This window comes from Ylistrum balloti, unplaced genomic scaffold, assembly GCF_031769215.1.
Source record: "Ylistrum balloti isolate Yb309-2 unplaced genomic scaffold, AGI_CSIRO_Ybal_v1 Utg370852, whole genome shotgun sequence".
In the NCBI taxonomy this organism is placed as follows: Eukaryota; Metazoa; Mollusca; class Bivalvia; order Pectinida; family Pectinidae; genus Ylistrum; species Ylistrum balloti.
The window spans coordinates 288,535-311,171 of record NW_026782489.1 but is presented as its reverse complement, the minus strand read 5'-3'; the positions used below and the strand labels follow the sequence as shown (position 1 = coordinate 311,171).

Sequence of the window (22,637 nt, the reverse complement as noted above, 5' to 3'; positions counted from 1 at the left end):
TCCAAAGACCAACTCCAAGGATCTGCTGACCAGGTTTTGTCAGAAGTGTCCACATCTGACCAATACAATGATCCCCAAATTTCAAAGGAATCTGACAAGAGAAATGGCGGCCAAAGACCAGTGGAGGAAGTTGAACCTTCCAATGATCAACAACATCCCCCAGCTGTGGAATCTTCCAGAAATCAAAAACACCCCCAAGCAATGGATTATTCCAGACAGGCAAAGCTGAAAAGGAGGAAGCATCGCAAGTCAAGGAGGAAAGGACGCAAGAATAAAAGGAGGCGTGGTCGAAAGCAAGTTTCCATCTAAATCACTTTTATCTTCGTTAATCAAGTTTACATCCTCAGATCCTGTTGAAGTGCCACAAGCAATTCATTTAACGAGATACTTAAAATTATGACCAGGTATTTTATTGATAGCATCAAATGCATTAAGAGATTATCTTTCCATGAATGAGATTTGAATAAGCAAAGCTTTCTAGCTAAATTGAATTAAAGCATTTATTAAAGTGCTTTAATATAAATGTGTTTATGTCCTATGGAAAAGAAATTATGCAGCACTTTAGTATAAATATGTGTATATACTTTGAAAACAGTGCCAGAGCATAAGTGAGTGTATAAACACTGTAATAGAGGCATATCAAGGAGTGTGTGGGCCATCGTAATACTGATGTAGACCAAAGCTTACATAAAGGCCATTTAATGAGGATATCACATCAGAGATAAAGGTGCTACTGTATATTTGTCTTATTTATTTACACCGTTTTAAATTTTTTTTATTTGTTTACATTGCCATTTGTAGTAATAAATATTTTCTTTACACCAAAAGTTTTTTCTTTATAATCATCTTTGTAATTCTATTTGTACAATTTCTTGTCTCTCTACTATAGAAGATGTTCATTGTGTTTAAATGTTGGTAACTTTCATGGCTGCTGATATAGACAAGCCGTGAAAATAAAATACGATGAATACAACTTTATATGACATAACTATGAGTACACTTGTGTGGAATCTACAAATATTTTTATCCTTGAAATAATGTCTCAGGCTTAAACCATGACAGAAAGTATAAACAAACATTTCTTATTCTACAGAATTATAGGAAAGTTTTGTGATAAAGTTACACCTGTAATTAGAATGGAAACTTAAGTAGACAAAAGTGAAAGTACATAAGAAACAAGTTAACTTCAGAAATTGTTGCATCAATATTCAATACTAAATCGTATGTACATAACTCAGATGTACTGCAATCACTGTATAAAACTCAACTTCTTGGGAAGCTGTGTCAACACTGGATACTTTTAGTATAGATTAAACATCTTATAACATGACATCAACATCATAGACATTGTTAACAGAAGATGTGATATCAACATCATGGACATTGTTAACAGAAGATGTGACATCAACATCATGGACATTGTTAACAGAAGATGTGACATCAACATCATGGACATTGTTAACAGAAGATGTGACATCAACATCATGGACATTGTTAACAGAAGATGTGACATCAACATCATGGACATTGTTAACAGAAGATGTGACATCAACATCATGGACATTGTTAACAGAAGATGTGACATCAACATCATGGACATTGTTAACAGAAGATGTGACATCAACATCATGGACATGTTTAACAAAAGACATGACATCAACATCATGGACATTGTTAACAGAAGATGTGACATCAACATCATGGACATTGTTAACAGAAGACGTGACATCAACATCATGGACATTGTTAACAGAAGATGTGACATCAACATCATGGACATTGTTAACAGAAGATGTGACATCAACATCATGGACATTGTTAACAGAAGATGTGACATCAACATCATGGACATTGTTAACAAAAGACATGATATCAACATCATGGACATGTTTAACAAAAGACTACTTCAATATTCATGTTTTGTTGATGTTTGATTTTTTCTTCTCATTACACCCCTAATACCTTTATACATTTATTTAATATGGATTTCTCATTACACCCCTAATACCTTTATACATTTATTTAATATGGATTTCTCATTACACCCCTAATACCTTTATACATTTATTTGATGTGGATTTTCTAGGCTTTCAGTCTGCATCCATAATTTTGCAATTAAAATAAAGACAGATATTGTCATAAAAATCTGAAACACAAAACTAGCTTCAATAATTTATTCATCATCAGAGCTATTTGACACCATTACATGCTTATTAGAATACACAAAGCTAAGCCTGAAGATATTTTTCTGGATAATTACGACAACCCTAACCACAAATCTAAACGATACGTCGTATATCTCTGTGATCCAAGCATCAAGTCACACATCTTGTTACCATGCTATTCAGTAACCCCTGCCAGTATCACAATGCCGCTATCACACATGTCACATTAGGGTTAACAGCACCTGGCTTGTAGAGACACAGTGAAGTTAATAGCACTACGCTTGTAGAGTCAAATTGCTTCACTGAGGTAAACAGTGGCTGACTTGGTATCACAACACCACACAGGTAAACAGAACCTGACTCATAAAGTCTCAATACCACACAGACAAGCCATCCCTGGCTGGTAGAGTTTCAACAAAAGCAATTATTTCCCCCACTGTTCCAATACCTAAGAAATAAAGATCCTCATATTGCTATGGTATTAAGGGGATGCTGTGTTGTTGAGAGAAAGCTCGGATGTTTGTGGTGGTCATACCGGACCGGTCATGATGAACCATTCACTGCACCTGGTCGGTGCATCCCTGGGACATAGCGAGCAGAGTCAGGGCGTTGGGACGTGAATGTGGTCGGCCATGATCCTGAACCTGCAAATCAAAGATCAATGTCATACTATTATATCAGCAACGATGATGAAGATCTGTTTGATATTTTGTAAGTACTATCTTAACATCTAACATCTAAACAAATCTAATTTATCGGTTAGAAGTATTTCTTATTTGCTTAGAACTGTAAGTAAATGACTCAAGCATGGCCTTATCAGACTCAGAACTAGGTAGATGACTCAAGCTTAGCCTTACCCGACTCAGAACTGTGAATAGTTGACTGGAGTGTGGACTTACCTGACTTGAAACTGAGTGTAAATCACCTCAGCATGCCTTTAACCACACAGAACTTGGGTGGGTACTTCGTGTGTCAACTTACCTGACTCAGAACTGTGGGTAGATAACTCCAGCATGGCCTTACCTGACTCAGAACTGTGGGTAGATAACTCCAGCATGGCCTTACCTGACTCAGAACTGTGGGTAGATGATTCCAGCATGGCCTTACCTGACTCAGAACTGTGGGTAGATAACTCCAGCATGGCCTTACCTGACTCAGAACTGTGGGTAGATGACTCCAGCATGGCCTTACCTGACTCAGAACTGTGGGTAGATGACTCCAGCATGGCCTTACCTGACTCAGAACTGTGGGTAGATGACTCCAGCATCACCTTACCTGACTCAGAACTGTGGGTAGATGATTCCAGCATAGCCTTTTCTGCCGACATGGCTTCTAACTTCTCTGTGTAAAATCCATTAAAGTCAAGTCTGTAATAGAACAAGACGATTCAGTGAATTGCAGTCCTCTACAGACATATACCTCATCAAGTAAACTCATACCCCAAATATGAATTTCCAGAGATCAGTAGTGTAGGAAAGAAGATCCCAGACAAACTCTTCAATGATGGTCAAAGGTCAAATTATAGGTCAGAGTGACTTACTTTTGATACATGATACACCTCACCCAGGTAAACCATATCCCTGGTATGAAGTTCAATTGACCAGCAGTATAGAAGAATGAGCCCAGATAAATGTTTTCTTTGATGTAGGTCAAAGGTCAACATGTTGGTCAGAGACCTACTTTAATACATGAAATACTGCCTCACCATGTTGAGTCTATATACCAAGTACAAAGTTCCATTGACAAGAAATGTGAGACAGAGCCCAGACAAGAGAGAGGAAGGACAAACAGACACTACACAAAGCTAAGAGACCCCCTGGCTCCAAGTAGAAGACTAACTAAAGAGGTAGCTCTTGTCCAGCCAATGTATCACAGTATAACAGTAAACTATATCTCAGTGTCACCTCTGAATATTGTTATAGATATTGGTAGTGTGTATGATATTATTACAATATGTGTACATCTACATACAAAGTTACATTGTATACAGGTACCTGTACATACACATATGTGTACATCTACATATAAAGTTACATTGTATACAGGTACGTGTACATACACATATGTGTACACCTACATACAAAGTTTATTGAATACAGGTACATGTACATACACATGTGTACATATACATGCAAAGTTACATTGTATACAGGCACCTGTACATACACATATGTGTACATCTACATACAAAGTTACATTGTATACAGGTACCTGTACATACACATATGTGTACATCTACATACAAAGTTACAATGTATACAGGTACCTGTACATACACATATGTGTACATCTACATACAAAGTTACAATGTATACAGGTACCTGTACATACACATATGTGTACATCTACATACAAAGTTACAATGTATACAGGGACCTATACATACACATATGTGTACATCTACATACAAAGTTACATTGTATACAGGTACCTGTACATACACATGTGTACATATACATACAAAGTTACATTGTATACAGGTACCTGTACATACACATATGTGTACATCTACATACAAAGTTACAATGTATACAGGTACCTGTACATACACATATGTGTACATCTACATACAAAGTTACATTGTATACAGGTACCTATACATACACATATGTGTACATCTACATACAAAGTTACAATGTATACAGGTACCTATACATACACATATGTGTACATCTACATACAAAGTTACATTGTATACAGGTACCTATACATACACATATGTGTACATCTACATACAAAGTTACAATGTATACAGGTACCTATACATACACATATGTGTACATCTACATACAAAGTTACATTGTATACAGGTACCTATACATACACATATGTGTACATCTACATACAAAGTTACATTGTATACAGGTACCTATACATACACATATGTGTACATCTACATACAAAGTTACATTGTATACAGGTACCTATACATACACATATGTGTACATCTACATACAAAGTTACAATGTATACAGGTACCTATACATACACATATGTGTACATCTACATACAAAGTTACAATGTATACAGGTACCTATACATACACATATGTGTACATCTACATACAAAGTTACATTGTATACAGGTACCTATACATACACATATGTGTACATCTACATACAAAGTTACATTGTATACAGGTACCTATACATACACATATGTGTACATCTACATACAAAGTTACATTGTATACAGGTACCTATACATACACATATGTGTACATCTACATACAAAGTTACATTGTATACAGGTACCTATACATACACATATGTGTACATCTACATACAAAGTTACATTGTATACAGGTACCTATACATACACATATGATACTGTAAGACATAGAAACTTTGTGGGCTCTTTCTCTTGTGGTTTAAGTCCAAGGCAGCCTTTAGAGGGTAAAAACTTTGATGATGATAATATGTGTTACCTGAACATTTTGGTATGAAAGAATGTGTTACCTGTACAGACAGGTATGCTAGTGTTACCTGAACATACAGGTATACATGCTAGTGTTACCTGTACATACAGGTATGCTAGTGTTACCTGAACATACAGGTATAATAGTATGTGCTACCAGAATGTGCAGGTTTGATAGAATGTGTTACCTGTACATACAGGTATGCTAGTGTTACCTGTACATACAGGTATGCATGCTAGTGTTACCTGTACATACAGGTATGCTAGTGTTACCTGTATAAGATGTTGAAGAGTTTGAACTCGCCACTGATACAACTGAAATCCATTATTTTCTCCAGAAGCTCCAACAGAAGTCGTGAGAAGTTGGAATCAAAATTACTGATGGTTCTCTCAAAGTTTTCACTGGCTCCCATCAGGTCAACATGCTCCGATACCACCTGTATGTAGGTAAAATGTAAAAATCAACAGTTAAATAGTCTGGCAAAATGTGTCACACTAACACACTATTAAGAGGTCATGAGTGGTAGATCTGGAGAACAGACACACATGTATTTGTATACGTGGATACCAAGAACAGACCAATGTATTTTGTATACCTGGATACCTAGAACAGACACACATGTATTTTGTATACCTGGATACCTAGAACAGACACACATGTATTTTGTATACCTGGATACCTAGAACAGACACACATGTATTTTGTATACCTGGATACCTAGAACAGACACACATGTATTTTGTATACCTAGATACCTAGAACAGACACACCACATGTATTTTGTATACCTGGATACCCAGAACAGACACACCACATGTATTTTGTATACCTGGATACCCAGAACAGACACACCACATGTATTTTGTATACCTGGGTACCTAGAACAGACACACATGTATTTTGTATACCTAGATACCTAGAACAGACACACATGTATTTTGTATACCTAGATACCTAGAACAGACACACCACATGTATTTTGTATACCTGGATACCCAGAACAGACACACCACATGTATTTTGTATACCTGGATACCCAGAACAGACACACCACATGTATTTTGTATACCTGGGTACCTAGAACAGACACACATGTATTTTGTATACCTAGATACCTAGAACAGACACACATGTATTTTGTATACCTGGATACCCAGAACAGACACACCACATGTATTTTGTATACCTGGATACCCAGAACAGACACACCACATGTATTTTGTATACCTGGATACCCAGAACAGACACACCACATGTATTTTGTATACCTGGATACCCAGAACAGACACACATGTATTTTGTATACCTGGATACCTAGAACAGACACACATGTATTTTGTATACCTGGATACCTAGAACAGACACACATGTATTTTGTATACCTAGATACCTAGAACAGACACACATGTGTTTTGTATACCTGGATACCTAGAACAGACACACATGTATTTTGTATACCTGGATACCTAGAACAGACACACATGTATTTTGTATACCTAGATACCTAGAACAGACACACATGTGTTTTGTATACCTGGATACCCAGAACAGACACACCACATGTATTTTGTATACCTGGATACCTAGAACAGACACACCACATGTATTTTGTATACCTGGATACCCAGAACAGACACACATGTATTTTGTATACCTGGATACCCAGAACAGACACACCACATGTATTTTGTATACCTGGATACTTAGAACAGACACACATGTATTTTGTATACCTGGATACCCAGAACAGACACACATGTATTTTGTATACCTGGATACCCAGAACAGACACACCACATGTATTTTGTATACCTGGATACCCAGAACAGACACACCACATGTATTTTGTATACCTGGATACCCAGAACAGACACACATGTATTTTGTATACCTGGATACCTAGAACAGACACACATGTATTTTGTATACCTGGATACCCAGAACAGACACACATGTATTTTGTATACCTAGATACCTAGAACAGACACACATGTATTTTGTATACCTGGATACCCAGAACAGACACACATGTATTTTGTATATCTGGATACCTAGAACAGACCAATGTATACCTGGATAGCTAGAACAGACACACATAAATGTAATGTGAGGTTGTAACAGGTATACCTGGATAGCCAAATAGACACACATGTATTATTTAAACATGATATTAAAAGTTGATCCCTGAACACAGTGATATTTAAAGTTGATTGCTGAACACAATGATATTTAAAGTTGATCGCTGACACAATGATATTTAAAGTTGATCGCTGACACAATGATATTTAATGCTGATCGCTGACACAATGATATTTAAAGTTGATCGCTGACACAATGATATTTAAAGTTGATCCCTGAACACAATGATATTTAAAGTTGATTGCTGACACAATGATATTTAAAGTTGATCGCTGACACAATGATATTTAAAGTTGATCGCTGACACAATGATATTTAAAGTTGATCGCTGACACAATGATATTTAATGCTGATCCCTGAACACAGTGATATTTAAAGTTGATAGCTGAACACAATGATATTTAAAGTTGATTGCTGAACACAATGATATTCAAAGTTGATCGCTGAACACAATGATATTTAAAATTGATTGCTGAAGACAATATTTAAATTTGATCCCTGAACACAATGATATTTAAATTGGACCCCTGAACACAATGATATTTAAAATTGATCGCTGAACACAATGATATTTAAAATTGATCACTGAACACAATGCTGATTTCTGTAAACAATGATATATAATGCTGATTTCTGTAAACAATGATATATGATGTTGATTTCTGTAAACAATGATATTTAATGCTGATTTCTGTAAACAATGATATATAATGTTGATTTCTGTAAACAATGATATATAATGTTGATTTCTGTAAACAATGATATTTAATGCTGATTTCTGTAAACAATGATATATAATGTTGATTTTTGTAAACAATGACATATAATGCTGATTTCTGTAAACAATGATATATAATGCTGATTTCTGTAAACAATGATATTTAATGCTGATTTCTGTAAACAATGATTTATAACGTTGATTTCTGTAAACAATGATATTTAATGCTGATTTCTGTAAACAATGATATATAATGTTGATTTCTGTAAACAATGATATATAATGTTGATTTCTGTAAACAATGATATTTAATGCTGATTTCTGTAAACAATGATATATAATGTTGATTTCTGTAAACAATGATATATAATGCTGATTTCTGTAAACAATGATATATGATGTTGATTTCTGTAAACAATGATGTTTAATGCTGATTTCTGTAAACAATGATATATAATGTTGATTTCTGTAAACAATGATATATAATGGTGATTTCTATAAACTATGATATTTCATGCTGATTTCTGTAAACAATGATATATAATGCTGATTTCTGTAAACAATGATATATAATGCTGATCTCTGTAAACAATGATATATAATGCTGATTTCTGTAAACAATGATATATAATGCTGATCTCTGTAAACAATGATATATAATGTTGATTTCTGTAAACAATGATATATAATGGTGATTTCTATAAACTATGATATTTCATGCTGATTTCTGTAAACAATGATATTTAATGCTGATTTCTGTAAACAATGATATATAATGCTGATCTCTGTAAACAATGATATATGATGTTGATTTCTGTAAACAATGATATTTAATGCTGATTTCTGTAAACAATGATATTTAATGCTGATTTCTGTAAACAATGATATATAATGCTGATTTCTGTAAACAATGATATATAATGCTGATTTCTGTAAACAATGATATATAATGCTGATTTCTGTAAACAATGATATATAATGCTGATTTCTGTAAACAATGATTTATAACGCTGATCTCTGTAAACAATGATATCTAAAGTTGATACCTAACCAGAGAACAGATGATAAATCTAACTGGTCCCTAGCTATCCTAATGATGGTTACTATGAAAGAACATTAGTTACAATCCCGGTTAACATAATTAATCACTATTTCTGTTAATATGGTTAGAATGATAAAAAAACAGCTCATCTGAAGTTCCAAAGTTTCTTGAATAAAATAAAACAGGAAATTTAAAACATTTTAATCCTTGAATAAGTAAATTGAAAAACTTTCCTCATCCCATCAATTAAAAAAGTTCTGTGTCACATTAATGTCTGTATATTGTTGAGAAAGAGGTTGTTATATGATGAAACAAGACACTACATCCCCAATCAAATTAGAAATTATATGTTAAGAATTCACTGCAAGTATAACCATGCCGTTAACAAGTTACAGTGACTAATACTGTAGGAGACAGATGTAGGTCAGAGTGAACAGATACACACACCCCATATCACAAGTAACAAGTTACAGTGACTAATACTGCAGGAGACAGATGTAGGTCAGAGTGAACAGACACACCCCTCACCAAGATCTACCTATATCACAAGTAACAAGTTCATGTGACTAATACTGTAGGAGACAGATGTAGGTCAGAGTGAACAGATACACCCCTCACCAAGATCTACCCATGTCACAAGTAACAAGTTCATGTGACTAATACTGTAGGAGACAGATGTAGGTCAGAGTGAACAGATACACACACCCCATATCACAAGTAACAAGTTCATGTGACTAATACTGTAGGAGACAGATGTAGGTCAGAGTGAACAGATACACACACCCCATATCACAAGTAACAAGTTACAGTGATTAATACTGTAGGAGACAGATGTAGGTCAGAGTGAACAGATACACACACCCCATATCACAAGTAACAAGTTACAGTGATTAATACTGTAGGAGACAGATGTAGGTCAGAGTGAACAGATACACACACCCCATATCACAAGTAACAAGTTACAGTGATTAATACTGTAGGAGACAGATGTAGGTCAGAGTGAACAGACACACCCCTCACCAAGATCTACCCATATCACAAGTAACTAGTTACAGTCATTAATACTGTAGGAGACAGATGTAGGTCAGAGTGAACAGACACACCCCTCACCAAGATCTACCCATATCACAAGTAACAAGTTACAGTGATTAATACTGTAGGAGACAGATGTAGGTCAGAGTGAACAGACACACCCCTCACCAAGATCTACCCATATCACAAGTAACAAGTTACAGTGACTAATACTGTAGGAGACAGATGTAGGTCAGAGTGAACAGATACACACACCCCATATCACAAGTAACAAGTTACAGTGACTAATACTGTAGGAGACAGATGTAGGTCAGAGTGAACAGATACACACACCCCATATCACAAGTAACAAGTTACAGTGACTAATACTGTAGGAGACAGATGTAGGTCAGAGTGAACAGATACACACACCCCATATCACAAGTAACAAGTTCATATGACTAATACTGTAGGAGACAGATGTAGGTCAGAGTGAACAGATACACACACCCCATATCACAAGTAACAAGTTACAGTGACTAATACTGTAGGATACAGATGTAGGTCAGAGTGAACAGATACACACACCCCATATCACAAGTAACAAGTTACAGTGATTAATACTGTAGGAGACAGATGTAGGTCAGAGTGAACAGACACACCCCTCACCAAGATCTACCCATATCACAAGTAACAAGTTACAGTGATTAATACTGTAGGAGACAGATGTAGGTCAGAGTGAACAGACACACCCCTCACCAAGATCTACCCATATCACAAGTAACAAGTTACAGTGACTAATACTGTAGGAGACAGATGTAGGTCAGAGTGAACAGATACACACACCCCATATCACAAGTAACAAGTTACAGTGACTGATACTGTAGGATACAGATGTAGGTCAGAGTGAACAGATACACACACCCCATATCACAAGTAACAAGTTACAGTGATTAATACTGTAGGAGACAGATGTAGGTCAGAGTGAACAGATACACACACCCCATATCACAAGTAACAAGTTCATGTGACTAATACTGTAGGAGACAGATGTAGGTCAGAGTGAACAGATACACACACCCCATATCACAAGTAACAAGTTACAGTGATTAATACTGTAGGAGACAGATGTAGGTCAGAGTGAACAGATACACACACCCCATATCACAAGTAACAAGTTACAGTGATTAATACTGTAGGAGACAGATGTAGGTCAGAGTGAACAGATACACACACCCCATATCACAAGTAACAAGTTACAGTGACTAATACTGTAGGAGACAGATGTAGGTCAGAGTGAACAGATACACACACCCCATATCACAAGTAACAAGTTACAGTGATTAATACTGTAGGAGACAGATGTAGGTCAGAGTGAACAGATACACACACCCCATATCACAAGTAACAAGTTACAGTGATTAATACTGTAGGAGACAGATGTAGGTCAGAGTGAACAGATACACACACCCCATATCACAAGTAACAAGTTACAGTGATTAATACTGTAGGAGACAGATGTAGGTCAGAGTGAACAGATACACACACCCCATATCACAAGTAACAAGTTACAGTGACTAATACTGTAGGAGACAGATGTAGGTCAGAGTGAACAGATACACACACCCCATATCACAAGTAACAAGTTCATGTGACTAATACTGTAGGAGACAGATGTAGGTCAGAGTGAACAGATACACACACCCCATATCACAAGTAACAAGTTACAGTGATTAATACTGTAGGAGACAGATGTAGGTCAGAGTGAACAGATACACACACCCCATATCACAAGTAACAAGTTCATGTGACTAATACTGTAGGAGACAGATGTAGGTCAGAGTGAACAGATACACACACCCCATATCACAAGTAACAAGTTACAGTGATTAATACTGTAGGAGACAGATGTAGGTCAGAGTGAACAGATACACACACCCCATATCACCAGTAACAAGTTACAGTGATTAATACTGTAGGAGACAGATGTAGGTCAGAGTGAACAGATACACACACCCCATATCACAAGTAACAAGTTACAGTGATTAATACTGTAGGAGACAGATGTAGGTCAGAGTGAACAGACACACCCCTCACCAAGATCTACCCATATCACAAGTAACAAGTTCATGTGACTAATACTGTAGGAGACAGATGTAGGTCAGAGTGAACAGACACACCCCTCACCAAGATCTACCCATATCACAAGTAACAAGTTACAGTGACTAATACGGTAGGAGACAGATGTAGGTCAGAGTGAACAGATACACACACCCCATATCACAAGTAACAAGTTCATGTGACTAATACTGTAGGAGACAGATGTAGGTCAGAGTGAACAGATACACACACCCCATATCACAAGTAACAAGTTACAGTGACTAATACTGTAGGAGACAGATGTAGGTCAGAGTGAACAGATACACACACCCCATATCACAAGTAACAAGTTACAGTGACTAATACTGTAGGATACAGATGTAGGTCAGAGTGAACAGATACACACACCCCATATCACAAGTAAAAAGTTACAGTGACTAATACTGTAGGAGACAGATGTAGGTCAGAGTGAACAGATACACACACCCCATATCACAAGTAACAAGTTACAGTGACTAATACTGTAGGAGACAGATGTAGGTCAGAGTGAACATATACACACACCCCATATCACAAGTAACAAGTTACAGTGACTAATACTGTAGGATACAGATGTAGGTCAGAGTGAACAGATACACACACCCCATATCGCAAGTAACAAGTTACAGTGATTAATACTGTAGGAGACAGATGTAGGTCAGAGTGAACAGACACACCCCTCACCAAGATCTACCCATATCACAAGTAACAAGTTACAGTGATTAATACTGTAGGAGACAGATGTAGGTCAGAGTGAACAGACACACCCCTCACCAAGATCTACCCATATCACAAGTAACAAGTTACAGTGACTAATACTGTAGGAGACAGATGTAGGTCAGAGTGAACAGATACACACACCCCATATCACAAGTAACAAGTTACAGTGATTAATACTGTAGGAGACAGATGTAGGTCAGAGTGAACAGATACACACACCCCATATCACAAGTAACAAGTTACAGTGACTAATACTGTAGGAGACAGATGTAGGTCAGAGTGAACAGATACACACACCCCATATCACAAGTAACAAGTTCATGTGACTAATACTGTAGGAGACAGATGTAGGTCAGAGTGAACAGATACACACACCCCATATCTCAAGTAACAAGTTACAGTGACTGATACTGTAGGATACAGATGTAGGTCAGAGTGAACAGATACACACACCCCATATCACAAGTAACAAGTTACAGTGATTAATACTGTAGGAGACAGATGTAGGTCAGAGTGAACAGATACACACACCCCATATCACAAGTAACAAGTTACAGTGATTAATACTGTAGGAGACAGATGTAGGTCAGAGTGAACAGATACACACACCCCATATCACAAGTAACAAGTTACAGTGATTAATACTGTAGGAGACAGATGTAGGTCAGAGTGAACAGATACACACACCCCATATCACAAGTAACAAGTTACAGTGACTAATACTGTAGGAGACAGATGTAGGTCAGAGTGAACAGATACACACACCCCATATCACAAGTAACAAGTTCATGTGACTAATACTGTAGGAGACAGATGTAGGTCAGAGTGAACAGATACACACACCCCATATCACAAGTAACAAGTTACAGTGACTAATACTGTAGGAGACAGATGTAGGTCAGAGTGAACAGATACACACACCCCATATCACAAGTAACAAGTTACAGTGACTAATACTGTAGGATACAGATGTAGGTCAGAGTGAACAGATACACACATCCCATATCACAAGTAACAAGTTACAGTGATTAATACTGTAGGAGACAGATGTAGGTCAGAGTGAACAGATACACACACCCCATATCACAAGTAACAAGTTCATGTGACTAATACTGTAGGAGACAGATGCAGGTCAGAGTGAACAGATACACACACCCCATATCACAAGTAACAAGTTCATGTGACTAATACTGTAGGAGACAGATGTAGGTCAGAGTGAACAGATACACACACCCCATATCACAAGTAACAAGTTCATGTGACTTATACTGTAGGAGACAGAAGTAGGTCAGAGTGAACAGATACACACACCCCATATCACAAGTAACAAGTTACAGTGACTAATACTGTAGGAGACAGATGTAGGTCAGAGTGAACAGACACACCCCTCACCAAGATCTACCCATATCACAAGTAACTAGTTACAGGGACTAATACTTTAGGAGACAGAAGTAGGTCAGAGTGAACAGACACACCCCTCACCAAGATCTAACTTTTTCTTTGATACAGGTCAAATTTCAAAATATAGGCCTGTGTGACCAACTTTTGATGCACAACACACTGCCTAACAAAGATACTGAAGGACAGAGAGAATTTTGGTAGTATCACAAGAGACTCCAGAGGGATCTTTGTGTCCAGCATTTTCAATCTTTATTCTTTTAAAGTTGGATCTTTTCCTCTTTTTCTTCTTTTCATTTCCTTTAGTTTTCTTCTTCAATGTACAAAATTTGAAAATTCCTCTCAGGAAATAGCAATAACAAGCTTTAATGTAGTGGCTTGTCGATCGTTTTGATTTCCACATCAGTACCAAAATCAAAAGTGTACAACTATGGACCAAGGGTTATTGTTTCAGAAAATCACACAGCGCTTCTCAAGAAACAGCGATAAAAAAATAACCTGTCACTGCCAAAATTAAAGATGGCCACATGTCAATCATTGTCCCCATTACACACAATTTTGGATGGGACAAGTTGTTTGATATCCTTCCATTATCACTAAGACATAATGATAACAACTGTCCAAAACTGTTAAAACAGAACAAACACAATAAAGGACTGACAGATAAAAAAAAACCACCACAAGTTTCAGGAATATCCTTTCAGTACCTCTCAAGAAATCCAAGATGGCCGACTGATTGCCATTTTGTTTTATATTGATCAGCGTCGATATTTGATTGGCTAGGGAATAAGGGGAGCCCACATGATGAGTTTGAGACGTATCCTAGCAGTACTTCTCAAGAATAGGATGGACCACAGACCACAGATTAAGGGCTATTTAAACAGTCCACTATCTGATGATTGTGATCTAAACAAACCAGTAATAGTTAACACAGCAGAGGATTTGGTGAGTATCATAAGTTCCCTATAAACCATAGTACGCTAGTTCTCTATTTGATTAAGCTAATTCTAGTTAAAATGTTTAAACTGCTACATCACTGTTATGTAAAATTAACTATTATTACAATGTCAGCTTAGTGTTCAAACCAGTTCTAGGTAGGATGTTTCAGTAACTACATGAGTTTATGTGGAGGAGACCAAACTCCTTTGTCAGCTGTGTTCACCACAGTGTTCAGACTTACCAATACAGGAGTATAACGTCCAGAATGCTGGTGAAGATATTGATTTATCAATTTCAGAATTCCTCACAGATAGATTATGTTACACAGATGACAAATGTCACCTCCCCCACATGTAGTAAAGACCCAGTTATGGAACACATCCTATCTCATGTAGAAATGACATTATTATGGTACACCTCATCTCTCATGTAACAATGACCTGGTAAGAATCCTTGTCAATTACCTAGTCTAAGACACATCCTTGCCTATGTACTTGTCTGTCTCCTAGTCTATGACACATCCTTGCTTGTCCCCTAGTCTAAGACACATCCTTGTTAATGTACTAGTCAATCTCCTTGTCTAGGACACATCCTTGTCTGTGTACTAGTCTGTCCCCTAGTCTATGTCACATCCTTGTCTGTGTACTAGTCAATCTCCTTGTCTAGGACACATCCTTGTCTGTGTACTAGTCTGTCCCCTAGTCTATGACACATCCTTGTCTATGTACTTGTCTGTCCCCTAGTCTATGACACATCCTTGTCTATGTACTTGTCTGTCTCCTAGTCTATGACACATCCTTGCCTGTCTCCTAGTCTAAGACACATCCTTGTTAATGTACTAGTCTGTCTCCTAGTCTATGACACATCCTTGTCTGTGTACTAGCCCGTCTCCTAGTCTATGACACATCCTTGTCTATGTACTAGCCTGTCTCCTAGTCTATGACACATCCTTGTCTATGTCCTTGTCTGTCTCTTAGTCTATTACACATCCTTGTCTGTGTACTAGCCTGTCTCCTAGTCTATGACACATCCTTGCCTATGTCCTTGTCTGTCTCCTAGTCTATGACACATCCTTGTCTATGTACTTGTCTGTCTCCTATTCTATGACACATCCTTGTCTGTGTACTAGTCAATCTCCTTGTCTATGATAAATCCTTGTCTATGTAGTAGTCTGTCTCCTAGTCTATGACACATCCTTGTCTATGTACTTGTCTGTCTCCTAGTCTATGACACATCCTTGTCTGTGTACTAGTCTGTCTCCTAGTCTATGACACATCCTTGTCTGTGTACTAGTCTGTCCCCTAGTCTATGTCACATCCTTGTCTGTGTACTAGTCAGTCTCCTTGTCTATGATAAATCCTTGTCTGTGTAGTAGTCTATCTCCTAGTCTATGACACATCCTTGTATGTGTACAAGCCAGAATCCTTGCCATTTGTCTTACCTTTGTGCTGGCCTTCTGTTTGTTAGAAGTGTCCTTCCTGTTCCTGGCCTGAAGACCCTGTAGTGAACTCTCACGAGACGGAGCCTCCTCCATTTCTAGGGTTGCACTCTGACTTAGTCGCTGAAATGAAAAGTTTATAACATACATCAAGTCTGAGGACCCTGTAAGATAAGGAACTGCCTCCATCTCAACATACCTTGGAGGAAATCTCCTTGATTACTAGAGACACTCTGACACTGATAAGTTATAATATACATTTAATCTACAGAAACATGAGATACATGAGGGGAAAGTAGTAACATCTCTTATTCATTACTTATAAACAACAATGCTGTGGACAGGTGTGATTTTGAGTTGTAACCCTTAAAGAGCACCTTCGATAGATTAATGACCCTCTGACCTTGAGTAACTGTTGTAACACCTCAAACAAAGTAAAGACCTTGTGACCTTGAGTTATCGTATACCTGTATAAAGTTGGAGAAGGTAACGCACACCATCATGAGTTTGTGGACAATCTTCAGGAGGTCTGGGTTGGTGAGCATACAGTCCTTCAGACAGTTGTTGAGGAAGTCTGTGTGGTAGTTCAGCACATCATCCACATTAGAAACCTAAGCATGCGGAAAGTAATCACATGGAATTAATGTGTGACAACAACTGATCACGATGTACAAACTTTCTTAGCATAAAAAACATAATGATTCAACTCTCTCTCTCTCTCTAAATCCCTCATACCTAATACTGATTCCACATTGACCATTTCTCTACATCCCTCATACCTAATACTGATTCCATATTGACCCTTTCTCTACATCCCTCATACCTAATACTGATTCAACATTGACCCTCTCTCTACATCCCTTATACCTAATACTGATTCCACATTGACCCTCTCTACATCCCTCATACCTAATACTGATTCCACATTGACTCTCTCTCTACATCCCTCATACCTAATACTGATTCAACATTGACCCTCTCTACATCCCTTATACCTAATACTGATTCCACATTGACCCTCTCTACATCCCTCATACCTAATACTGATTCCACATTGACCTCTCTAAATCCCTAATACTGACTCACATTGACCCTGTCTCTAAATCCCTCATACCTAATACTGATTCCACATTGACCCTCTCTCTAAATCCCTCATACCTAATACTGATTCCACATTGATCCTCTCTCTAAATCCCTCATACCTAATACTGATTCCACATTGACCCCCTCTCTACATCCCTCATACCTAATACTGATTCCACATTGACCCTCTCTCTACATCCCTCATACCTAATACTGATTCCACATTGACCTTCTATCTAAATCCCTCATACCTAATACTGATTCCACATTGACCCTCTCTAAATCCCTCATACCTAATACTGATTCCACATTGACCCCCTCTCTACATCCCTCATACCTAATACCGATTCCACATTGACCCTCTCTCTAAATCCCTCATACCTAATACTGATTCCACATTGACCCCCTCTCTAAATCCCTCATACCTAATACCGATTCCACATTGACTCTCTCTAAATCCCTCATACCTAATACTGATTCCACATTGACCCCCTCTCTACATCCCTCATACCTAATACCGATTCCACATTGACCCTCTCTCTAAATCCCTCATACCTAATACTGATTCCACATTGACCCCCTCTCTACATCCCTCATACCTAATACCGATTCCACATTGACCCTCTCTCTACATCCCTCATACCTAATACTGATTCCACATTGACCCTGTCTCTAAATCCCTCATACCTAATACTGATTCCACATTGACCCTGTCTCTAAATCCCTCATACCTAATACTGATTCCACATTGACCCCCTCTCTAAATCCCTCATACCTAATACCGATTCCACATTGACCCTGTCTCTAAATCCCTCATACCTAATACTGATTCCACATTGACCCTGTCTCTAAATCCCTCATACCTAATACTGATTCCACATTGACCCCCTCTCTACATCCCTCATACCTAATACCGATTCCACATTGACACTCTCTCTACATCCCTCATACCTAATACTGATTCCACATTGACCCCCTCTCTAAATCCCTCATACCTAATACCGATTCCACATTGACTCTCTCTAAATCCCTCATACCTAATACTGATTCCACATTGACCCCCTCTCTAAATCCCTCATACCTAATACCGATTCCACATTGACTCTGTCTCTAAATCCCTCATACCTAATACTGATTCCACATTGACCCCCTCTCTACATCCCTCATACCTAATACCGATTCCATATTGACTCTCTCTAAATCCCTCATACCTAATACTGATTCCACATTGACCCTCTCTCTACATCCCTCATACCTAATACCGATTCCACATAGACTCTCTCTAAATCCCTCATACCTAATACTGATTCCACATTGACCCTCTCTCTACATCCCTCATACCTAATACCGATTCCACATAGACTCTCTCTAAATCCCTCATACCTAATACTGATTCCACATTGACCCTCTCTCTACATCCCTCATACCTAATACTGATTCCACACTGACCCACCTCTCTACATCCCTCATACCTAATACTGATTCCACATTGACCCTCTCTACATCCCTTATACCTAATACTGACTCACATTGACCCTGTCTCTAAATCCCTCATGTACAAATGATGTACAAACTTTCTTAGCATAAAAAACATAATGATTCAACTCTCTCTCTCTCTAAATCCCTCATACCTAATACTGATTCCACATAGACTCTCTCTAAATCCCTCATACCTAATACTGATTCCATATTGACCCTCTCTACATCCCCCATACCTAATACTGATTCCACATTGACCCTCTCTACATCCCTCATACCTAATACTGATTCCACATTGACCCTCTCTCTACATTCCTCATACCTAATACTGATTCCATATTGACCCTCTCTCTACATCCCTCATACCTAATACTGATTCCACATTGACCCTCTCTCTACATTCCTCATACCTAATACTGATTCCACATTGACCTCTCTAAATCCCTCATACCTAATACTGATTCCACATTGACCTCTCTAAAACCCTCATACCTAATACTGACTCCACATTGACCCTCTCTCTAAATCCCTTCTATCTGTATACTGATTAAATATTGGCCATCTACAGATTCCTCTTGCCTACATACAATGAATCCATACTCATCCCTTCCTACAACATCCTAAAGCATACGTACTGATTCCATGTTGGTTTGGAAAATGTGCCAGTTGTGTTCCACAACCTCAAACATCATGTAATATTCAAAGTTCTGTACAAAGTTCAGCATGCGTTGTCGTAATGCGAAAGCTGCCGAGTACCATCGAGCTGAGTGGAGAGAGTACATCTTGGCAGCTTTGTTCCCAATCCAAACACTATGAAAAAAAAAATAAAAAAAATACTGTTACATATTCACCCACAGCAAAGACCACACAAGTACATATTTACACCAAGGGCCACACAGGTACATGTTTACACCCAGGGCCACACAGGTACATGTTTACACCCAGGGCCATACAGGTACATGTTTACACCCAGGGCCATACAGGTACATGTTTACATCCAGGGCCATACAGGTACATGTTTACACCCAGGGCCATACAGGTACATGTTTACACCCAGGGCCATACAGGTACATGCTTACACCCAGGGCCATACAGGTACATGTTTACATCAAAGGACATACAGGTACATGTTTACACCCAGGGCCACACAGGTACATGTTTATACCCAGGGCCATACAGGTACATGCTTACACCCAGGGCCATTCAGGTACATGTGTATACCCAGGGCCACACTGGTACATGTTTACATCCTGGGCCACACAGGTACATGTTTATACCCAGGGCCATACAGGTACATGTTTACACCCAGGGCCACACAGGTACATGTTTACACATCTTGAACAGTTCAGATCCATCACAAGAAATTTTTTACACTGCTTGTTGATTTTAACTGTACACAGTTAGTGATAAATCTCTCTGAAAGTCTGATTTATAAAAGAAATCATGCCAGAAACATTATATTAACTCAGACTCAGAATTGTACATCAGTCACATGTATATTACAACTTAACATAAGATTAACCTATATATATATGTAGGGAGGTTCTTAAGACATCACAATCAATGGGACTGGGACAGGAGGCCAACCCTCATGCCCTCCAGGGTACAAGGAAGGAAATTACAGAAAAGTTCAGGAGTAAGGCAGCTGAGACATTCATCATGCTATGATAATGTATACAGGACATACACAAGTCAAAACAAGGGACACATTGAAGCTGTTTTAGAAATGGTTATTGTTCCAATATTTTATATAGAATTAATGTAGCAAAAAAATAAATCATTAAGTCTTAAAGAAAATTAGCATCAATTCAGTTAATGAATTTCCAAACATTAATATAAAAGGTTTTGATAAAGAATAGTCTGACTTTAGAAAGAATAGCAACCATTTGTTATTTATTAAGTATACTATTGATGATTTCTTGATGTACAGAACAGGCTGATGGACAAGGACATAAGCTTGGGTTACAATCATTGATCTCGATATCCAAAGAGAGAACAAAACTTAGTGAATATATATTATTGTGTTATATTGGGGAAACAGACAGACAGATGCTCAGAGACCTAGCATGTGTACTGGTACACAGAAATCTCCTAAAACAGAATTTACACTTTACAGGAATGTACAAATACGGGCTTATAATTATACAGTAATATGAAAAAGGGTTTATCTACTACAATTACTAGCACTGGGGCTGTAATGTTTTACAATGGTCAGGATAGAGGTAATGTTCTAACAATGACTTTGATATCACCTGTCGTGATGTAGATCCATTATCCTTTCTTCTTCCTATCTAAACATGGCCTGTTGTGTTACACATATATAAGTATCTTCAAAATATGATCTTGATATATGGAATAATTTTATATGGTGGATTTTATTTGGAATATCTTGTTATGACCCATTACAGTATACAATCTCCTATCTTGTTATGACCCATTACAGTATACAATCTCCTATCTTGTTATGACCCATTACAGTATACAATCTCCTATCTTGTTATGACCCATTACAGTATACAATCTCCTATCTTGTTATGACCCATTACAGTATACAATCTCCTACCTTGTTATGACCCATTACAGTATACAATCTCCTACCTTGTTATGACCCATTACAGTATACAATCTCCTACCTTGTTATGACCCATTACAGTATACAATCTCCTATCTTGTTATGACCCATTACAGTATACAATCTCCTATCTTGTTATGACCCATTACAGTATACAAATCCTGGTATGTTTACTTATAATAATATATGATATGAATTACAGGAAAAAATCTCATCTTGTTATGATCCCATTACAGTATACAATCTCCTATCCCCTGTTTTTGGATATTTTCAGTAAAAAAATCCTGGTATGTTTACTTATAATACATTCGGTACTGAATGGCTGAGGACATGTTCTGTTCATATACCAAGAACTGACTGGCATACCATGTAGGAA

The 22,637-nt window shown here is 37.6% G+C and overlaps 1 protein-coding gene across 2 annotated transcripts in view; it reads right to left on the bottom strand.

The window, feature by feature from the left end:
- Nucleotides 1-2,160: 2,160 nt before the first annotated feature.
- The window catches only part of LOC132559074 (gamma-tubulin complex component 2-like), a 35,396-nt gene continuing 14,919 nt past the window's right edge, over nucleotides 2,161-22,637 (bottom strand). For both annotated transcript variants that reach the window (XM_060223682.1, XM_060223683.1), the window contains 6 exons: nucleotides 20,325-20,499; nucleotides 17,595-17,738; nucleotides 17,131-17,250; nucleotides 5,856-6,019; nucleotides 3,441-3,532; nucleotides 2,161-2,809 (listed from right to left, as the gene is read on the bottom strand). In XM_060223682.1, coding sequence (XP_060079665.1) covers nucleotides 2,709-2,809; nucleotides 3,441-3,532; nucleotides 5,856-6,019; nucleotides 17,131-17,250; nucleotides 17,595-17,738; nucleotides 20,325-20,499 — 796 coding nt within the window. In that variant the 3' untranslated portion in view covers nucleotides 2,161-2,708. The remainder of the gene's footprint in view (nucleotides 2,810-3,440; nucleotides 3,533-5,855; nucleotides 6,020-17,130; nucleotides 17,251-17,594; nucleotides 17,739-20,324; nucleotides 20,500-22,637) is intronic.